Source organism: Oncorhynchus masou, chromosome 16 (genome assembly GCF_036934945.1).
Source record: "Oncorhynchus masou masou isolate Uvic2021 chromosome 16, UVic_Omas_1.1, whole genome shotgun sequence".
NCBI classification, from domain to species: domain Eukaryota; kingdom Metazoa; phylum Chordata; class Actinopteri; order Salmoniformes; family Salmonidae; genus Oncorhynchus; species Oncorhynchus masou.
In genome coordinates this window covers 44,909,229-44,917,410 of record NC_088227.1, presented here as the reverse complement: position 1 = coordinate 44,917,410, position 8,182 = coordinate 44,909,229, and the positions used below count along the sequence as shown (strand labels likewise).

The window sequence follows — 8,182 nt, the reverse complement described above, 5'->3', positions numbered from 1 at the left end:
GCTATATCAGTGTGTGTTTACAGATGGCTAGATCAGTGTGTGTTTACAGATGGCTATATCAGTGTGTGTTTACAGATGGCTATATATCAGTGTGTGTTTGTTCTCTCTCCTCGTCTCCTCTCATTCCACTCCTCCATCCTTGATCTACAGAAATGTCTCATCCTCTCTCTTTGTTAGAAAAACATCTGTGTTTAAGCTTTTAGTCCCAAGTGGCACCCTATTCCCTATATAGTGCACTACTGTTGACCAGGGCTCTATGGTACCCTATTCCCTATATAGTGCACTACTGTTGACCAGGGCTCTATGGTACCCTATTCCCTATATAGTGCACTACTGTTGACCAGGGCTCTATGGTACCCTATTCCCTATATAGTGCACTACTGTTGACCAGGGCTCTATGGTACCCTATTCCCTTCATAGTGCACTACTGTTGACCAGGGCTCTATGGTACCCTATTCCCTATATAGTGCACTACTGTTGACCAGGGCTCAATGGCACCCTATTCCCTATATAGTGCACTACTGTTGACCAGGGCTCTATGGTACCCTATTCCCTATATAGTGTACTACTGTTGACCAGGGCTCAATGGCACCCTATTCCCTATATAATGCACTACTGTTGACCAGGGCTCTATGGTACCCTATTCCCTATATAGTGCACTACTGTTGACAAGGGCTCTATGGTACCCTATTCCCTTCATAGTGCACTACTGTTGACCAGGGCTCTATGGTGCCCTATTCCCTATATAGTGCACTACTGTTGACCAGGGCTCTATGGTGCCCTATTCCCTATATAGTGCACTACTGTTGACCAGGGCTCTATGGCACCCTATTCCCTATATAGTGCACTACTGTTGACCAGGGCTCTATGGTACCCTTTTCCCTATATAGTGCACTACTGTTGACCAGGGCTCTATGGTACCCTTTTCCCTATATAGTGCACTACTGTTGACCAGGGCTCTATGGTACCCTATTCCCTATATAGTGCACTACTGTTGACCAGGGCTCTATGGTACCCTATTCCCTATATAGTGCACTACTGTTGACCAGGGCTCTATGGCACCCTATTCCCTATATTGTGCACTACTGTTGACCAGGGCTCTATGGCACCCTATTCCCTACATAGTGCACTACTGTTGACCAGAGGGCCCCGTAAAACACACCCATAGGGCTCTGGTCAAAAGCTAGTGCACTATGAAGGGAATAGGGTGCCACTAGGTACACATGCTTTGTTGTTGTCTCCAGGCAAAGAGAGCTGTTTTGAGAGAATAGTCTCCCGCTTCGGCACTAACATTACCTATGTTGTGGTTGGCGACGGGCGGGACGAGGAGCATGCGGCCAGCCAGGTAACCTCACCCTGACCCCTCTCTCTCTCTCTCCTGACCTCTAACCCTTGACCTCTTCCCCCCCCCCCCCTTTGTTTATATTGCAGGCAAAGAGGGTTGCTTTGAGCGCATAATGCAGAGGTATGGCAGGAAGGTAGTCTATGTTGTAGTAGGAGATGGTGTGGAGGAGGAACAGGCAGCCAAAAAGGTAAACAATGCGGAGGTGACCTTTTGAAAACCTCGCCGTGACCCTGTAGAGTGTGGTGTGAGGGCTTCGGATTGGTGGAGTGGTGGACAAGCCTGCCTTTCTGCAGTAGTGGTTTTTAGTAACTTTAGGGGTGTTTTGGTTTGGGGTTTTGGTGAGCTCTGGGGTGAAATTTCCCCTAGGTACAGATCTAAAATAATCCCCCCCCCCTCCCCCAATTCTAACCTTACCCATTAGTGGGGGGGGGGATTCAAAAATGGACCAAAGATCAGGGTCAAGGGGCATCTTCACCCTACTCCTATGGTGTTTGTGTGAGCTCTGAGTGGTGTACAAGCCTGCCTTTCTTTGCAGTAGTGGATGTAGTAACGTTTATGGTTTTGGTTTGTGGCTTTCTTCTCCTTACTGTCGCTTTGTGTTCTGTTTGGGTTTGTTCCTTTGTTATTTCCATGAAACAACAGTAGACTCTGGTTCTTGAGACTGTACCTAAACCGGGCGAGCACCATCATTGTGCGCAAATTGATTTTGCCCCCCCCCCCCCCCCCACACACACCAAACGCGATCACGACACACAGGTTGTAATATCAAAGCAAACTCTGAACCAATTATATTAATTTGGCGACAGGCCAAAAAGAATTAAACATTTATGACAATTTAGCTAGTTAGCTTGCTGTTGCTAGCTAATTTGTCCTGGGATATAAACATTGAGTTGTTATTTTACCTGAAATGCACAAGGTCCTCCACTCCGACAATTAATCTACACATAAAACGGCCAACCGAATCGTTTCTAGTCTTCTCTCCTCCTTCCAGGCTTTTTGTTCTTTAGACTTTATATGGTGATTGGCATCTACACTTTCGTTGTATTACCACGACGACTGGCAAAACAGTTCATCTTTCATCTATCTGCTTCTATAAACCAATGAGGAGAGGCAGGACTTGCAGCGCGATCTGCGTCAGAAATAGAACTGACTTCTATTTTAGCCCTTGGCAACGCAGACACTCATTGGCCAGCGCGAGCAGTGTGGGGGCAATAATTGAATAACGTGTATGTTTAAATTGATTTAGCATCTTAGACCGAAAGATGAAATGAGAGTAGACTCTCTGACTGATTGGGATTATAGAACTCAACCACAACAATTGATTGCAGACACAATAATAATAATGACAGCAATTAATTCATAAGTATTATATACAGTGGTTCTGTAGGTCAGTGGTTCTGTAGGTCAGTGGTTCTACAGGTCAGTGGTTCTACAGGTCAGTGGTTCAGTAGGTCAGTGGTTCTACAGGTCAGTGGTTCTACAGGTCAGTGGTTCTACAGGTCAGTGGTTCAGTAGGTCAGTGGTTCTACAGGTCAGTGGTTCAGTAGGTCAGTGGTTCAGTAGGTCAGTGGTTCTACAGGTCAGTGGTTCTGTAGGTCAGTGGTTCTGTAGGTTCTGTAGGTCAGTGGTTCTACATGTCAGTGGTTCTGTAGGTCAGTGGTTCTGTAGGTCAGTGGTTCTGTAGGTCAGTGGTTCTGTAGGTCAGTGGTTCTGTAGGTCAGTGCTTCTACAGGTCAGTGGTTCTGTAGGTCAGTGGTTCTGTAGGTCAGTGGTTCTGCAGGTCAGTGGTTCTACAGGTCAGTGGTTCTGTAGGTCAGTGGTTCTGTAGGTCAGTGGTTCTACAGGTCAGTGGTTCTGTAGGTCAGTGGTTCTGTAGGTCAGTGGTTCTACAGGTCAGTGGTTCTGTAGGTCAGTGGTTCTGTAGGTCAGTGGTTCTACAGGTCAGTGGTTCTGTAGGTCAGTGGTTCTGTAGGTTCTGTAGGTCAGTGGTTCTACAGGTCAGTGGTTCAGTAGGTCAGTGGTTCTGTAGGTCAGTGGTTCTACAGGTCAGTGGTTCTGTAGGTCAGTGGTTCTGTAGGTCAGTGGTTCTGTAGGTCAGTGGTTCTACAGGTCAGTGGTTCTGTAGGTCAGTGGTTCTGTAGGTCAGTGGTTCTACAGGTCAGTGGTTCTACAGGTCAGTGGTTCTGTAGGTCAGTGGTTCTGTAGGTCAGTGGTTCTGTAGGTCAGTGGTTCTACAGGTCAGTGGTTCTGTAGGTCAGTGGTTCTGTAGGTCAGTGGTTCTACAGGTCAGTGGTTCTGTAGGTTCTGTAGGTCAGTGGTTCTGTAGGTCAGTGGTTCTGTAGGTCAGTGGTTCTGTAGATTCTGTAGGTCAGTGGTTCTACAGGTCAGTGGTTCTGTAGGTCAGTGGTTCTGTAGGTCCTGTAGGTCAGTGGTTCTACAGGTCAGTGGTTCTGTAGGTCAGTGCTTCTACAGGTCAGTGGTTCTGTAGGTCAGTGGTTCTGTAGGTTCTGTAGGTCAGTGGTTCTACAGGTCAGTGGTTCTGTAGGTCAGTGGTTCTGTAGGTCAGTGGTTCTGTAGATTCTGTAGGTCAGTGGTTCTACAGGTCAGTGGTTCTGTAGGTCAGTGGTTCTGTAGGTTCTGTAGGTCAGTGGTTCTACAGGTCAGTGGTTCTGTAGGTCAGTGGTTCTGTAGGTTCTGTAGGTCAGTGATTCTACAGGTCAGGGGTTCAGTAGGTCAATGGTTCTGTAGGTCAGTGGTTCTGTAGGTCAGTGGTTTTGTAGGTTCAGTAGGTCAGTGGTTCAGTAGGTCAGTGGTTCTGTAGGTTCTACAGGTCAGTGGTTCTACAGGTCAGTGGTTCTACAGGTCAGTGGTTCTGTAGGTCAGTGGTTCTACAGGTCAGTGGTTCTGTAGGTCAGTGGTTCTGTAGGTCAGTGGTTCTACAGGTCAGTGGTTCTGTAGGTCAGTGGTTCTGTAGGTCAGTGGTTCTACAGGTCAGTGGTTCTGTAGGTCAGTGGTTCTGTAGGTCAGTGGTTCTACAGGTCAGTGGTTCTACAGGTCAGTGGTTCTGTAGGTCAGTGGTTCTACAGGTCAGTGGTTCTGTAGGTCAGTGGTTCTGTAGGTTCTGTAGGTCAGTGGTTCTACAGGTCAGGGGTTCAGTAGGTCAGTGGTTCTGTAGGTCAGTGGTTCTACAGGTCAGTGGTTCTGTAGGTCAGTGGTTCTGTAGGTCAGTGGTTCTACAGGTCAGTGGTTCTGTAGGTCAGTGGTTCTGTAGGTCAGTGGTTCTACAGGTCAGTGGTTCTACAGGTCAGTGGTTCTGTAGGTCAGTGGTTCTGTAGGTCAGTGGTTCTACAGGTCAGTGGTTCTGTAGGTCAGTGGTTCTGTAGGTCAGTGGTTCTACAGGTCAGTGGTTCTGTAGGTTCTGTAGGTCAGTGGTTCTACAGGTCAGTGGTTCTGTAGGTCAGTGGTTCTCTAGGTCAGTGGTTCTGTAGATTCTGTAGGTCAGTGGTTCTACAGGTCAGTGGTTCTGTAGGTCAGTGGTTCTGTAGGTCAGTGGTTCTACAGGTCAGTGGTTCTGTAGGTCAGTGCTTCTACAGGTCAGTGGTTCTGTAGGTCAGTGGTTCTGTAGGTTCTGTAGGTCAGTGGTTCTACAGGTCAGTGGTTCTACAGGTCAGTGGTTCTGTAGGTCAGTGGTTCTGTAGGTCAGTGGTTCTACAGGTCAGTGGTTCTGTAGGTCAGTGGTTCTGTAGGTCAGTGGTTCTACAGGTCAGTGGTTCTGTAGGTTCTGTAGGTCAGTGGTTCTACAGGTCAGTGGTTCTGTAGGTCAGTGGTTCTCTAGGTCAGTGGTTCTGTAGATTCTGTAGGTCAGTGGTTCTACAGGTCAGTGGTTCTGTAGGTCAGTGGTTCTGTAGGTCAGTGGTTCTACAGGTCAGTGGTTCTGTAGGTCAGTGCTTCTACAGGTCAGTGGTTCTGTAGGTCAGTGGTTCTGTAGGTTCTGTAGGTCAGTGGTTCTACAGGTCAGTGGTTCTGTAGGTCAGTGGTTCTCTAGGTCAGTGGTTCTGTAGGTCAGTGGTTCTGTAGATTCTGTAGGTCAGTGGTTCTACAGGTCAGTGGTTCTGTAGGTCAGTGGTTCTGTAGGTTCTGTAGGTCAGTGGTTCTACAGGTCAGTGGTTCTGTAGGTCAGTGGTTCTCTAGGTCAGTGGTTCCGTAGGTCAGTGGTTCTGTAGGTTCTGTAGGTCAGTGGTTCTACAGGTCAGTGGTTCAGTAGGTCAATGGTTCTGTAGGTCAGTGGTTCTGTAGGTCAGTGGTTTTGTAGGTTCTGTAGGTCAGTGGTTCTACAAGTCAGTGGTTCAGTAGGTCAGTGGTTCAGTAGGTCAGTGGTTCTGTAGGTCAGTGGTTCTGTAGGTCAGTGGTTCTGTAGGTCAGTGGTTCTACAGGTCAGTGGTTCTACAGGTCAGTGGTTCTGTAGGTCAGTGGTTCTACAGGTCAGTGGTTCTGTAGGTCAGTGGTTCTGTAGGTTCTGTAGCTCAGTGGTTCTACAGGTCAGTGGTTCAGTAGGTCAGTGGTTCTGTAGGTCAGTGGTTCTACAGGTCAGTGGTTCAGTAGGTCAGTGGTTCTGTAGGTCAGTGGTTCTATAGGTCAGTGGTTCTATAGGTCAGTGGTTCTGTAGGTCAGTGGTTCTACAGGTCAGTGGTTCTGTAGGTTCTGTAGCTCAGTGGTTCTACAGGTCAGTGGTTCAGTAGGTCAGTGGTTCTGTAGGTCAGTGGTTCTACAGGTCAGTGGTTCAGTAGGTCAGTGGTTCTACAGGTCAGTGGTTCAGTAGGTCAGTGGGTCAGTGGTTCTACAGGTCAGTGGTTCTACAGGTCAGTGGCTCTTCAGATCAGTGTTTCTACAGGTCAGTGGTTCTACAGGTCAGTGGTTCTGTAGGTCAGTGGTTCTACAGGTCAGTGGTTCTGTAGGTCAGTGGTTCTACAGGTCAGTGCTTCTACAGGTCAGTGGTTCTGTAGGTCAGTGGTTCTACAGGTCAGTGGTTCTGTAGGTCAGTGGTTCTACAGGTCAGTGGTTCTGTAGGTCAGTGGTTCTGTAGGTCAGTGGTTCTACAGGTCAGTGGTTCTACAGGTCAGTGGTTCTACAGGTCAGTGGTTCTGTAGGTCAGTGGTTCTTCAGGTCAGTGGTTCTACAGGTCAGTGGTTCTATAGGTCAGTGGTTCTGTAGGTCAGTGGTTCTACAGGTCAGTGGTTCTGTAGGTCAGTGGTTCTGTAGGTCAGTAGGTCAGTGGTTCTACAGGTCAGTGGTTCTGTAGGTCAGTAGGTCAGTGGTTCTACAGGTCAGTGGTTCTACAGGTCAGTGGTTCTATAGGTCAGTGGTTCTACAGGTCAGTGGTTCTACAGGTCAGTGGTTCTATAGGTCAGTGGTTCTACAGGTCAGTGGTTCTTCAGGTCAGTGGTTCTATAGGTCAGTGGTTCTATAGGTCAATGGTTCTACAGGTCAGTGGTTCTACAGGTCAGTGGTTCAGTAGGTCAGTGGTTCTACATGTCAGTGGTTTTATAGGTCAGTGGTTCTACAGGTCAGTGGTTCTATAAGGGATGCTGCATGCGTTTTAACTGCAGTTCTTTGGCAAACCCCTAGGGGTATATGTAGACTAGCGTACAGTAGCTTGCATGATGACTTGGGGTTGTGTGTGTTGGTCCCTCCACAGGTATCTAATCTCTCTGTCTCTCTCCCTCTCTCTGTCTCTGTCTCTCTCCCTCTCTCTGTCTCTCTGTCTCTCTCTGTCTCTCTCTCTCCCTCTCTGTCTCTCTGTCTCTCTCCCTCTCTCTGTCTGTCTCTCTCTCACTCTGTCTGTCTCTCTCTGTCTCTCTCCATCTCTCTGTCTGACTCTGTCTCTCTCTGTCTCTCTCTCACTCTGTCTCTCTCTCTCTCTCTGTCTCTCTCTCTCTCTCTGTCTCTCTCTCTGTCTCTCTCCCCCCCCCTCTATCCCTCCTGCAGCACAACATGCCATTCTGGAGGATATCCAGTCACTCTGACCTGCTGGCGTTACACCAAGCACTGGAGTTTGAATACCTGTAACTGTTACCGTAGCAATAGAATGTTACTGTAACTGTTACCGTAGTAACGGACTGTTACTGCAACTGTTACTAGAGCACGGAATGTTACTGTAACTGTTACTATAGCAACAGACTGTAATTGTAGCAACGGACTGTTTCTGTAACTGTTCTGTAACTATAGCAACAGACGGAACACACCAGTACTACTACTACTGCTACCACCTGTAATGGTTACCATGGCGATGGCAACGGGAGACAGACTTTAGTTCCCTCCCCCCGGCCTTCTTGTTTTTGTATATCTATTTAAGAAAACAACCACAGTACACTGCAACTTTCTTGTTTTGTCTTCATTTCTTTGTGTCTTTAAAAACAATACATCTGGATTTGAGTTCTCTGAACTGTCTTAAGTCAACTAGGACTGAGAGAGGAGAGGAGAGGAGAGGAGAGGAGAGGAGAGGAGAGGAGAGGAGAGGAGAGGAAGGGAGAGGAGAGGAGAGGAGAGGAGAGGAAGGGAGAGGAGAGGAGAGGAGAGGAGAGGAGAGGAGAGGAGAGGAGAGGAGAGGAGAGGAGAGGAGAGGAGAGGAGACCTGAACTGGAACACTTATCACTCCTGCTGGACGAGCCCATGAAATAACATCCAAGACATGCATCCCAAGTGGCACCCTATTCCCTGTGTAGTGCACTACTGTTGACCAGGGCCCATGGGGCCCCCATTAGGATATTAGTCAACAGTAGTGCACTAATGCTTCAGCTGTAACCTGCTATCGACAGATCTGCCCTCTCAATATGAAGA

The 8,182-nt window shown here is 48.0% G+C and overlaps 1 protein-coding gene across 2 annotated transcripts in view; it reads left to right on the top strand.

Moving 5' to 3' along the window:
* eya4 (EYA transcriptional coactivator and phosphatase 4) overlaps nucleotides 1-7,835 on the top strand; it is a 194,931-nt gene extending 187,096 nt beyond the window's left edge. For both annotated transcript variants that reach the window (XM_064991764.1, XM_064991765.1), the window contains 2 exons: nucleotides 1,245-1,345; nucleotides 7,331-7,835. In XM_064991764.1, coding sequence (XP_064847836.1) covers nucleotides 1,245-1,345; nucleotides 7,331-7,411 — 182 coding nt within the window. In that variant the 3' untranslated portion in view covers nucleotides 7,412-7,835. The remainder of the gene's footprint in view (nucleotides 1-1,244; nucleotides 1,346-7,330) is intronic.
* The last annotated feature ends 347 nt before the right edge of the window (nucleotides 7,836-8,182 follow it).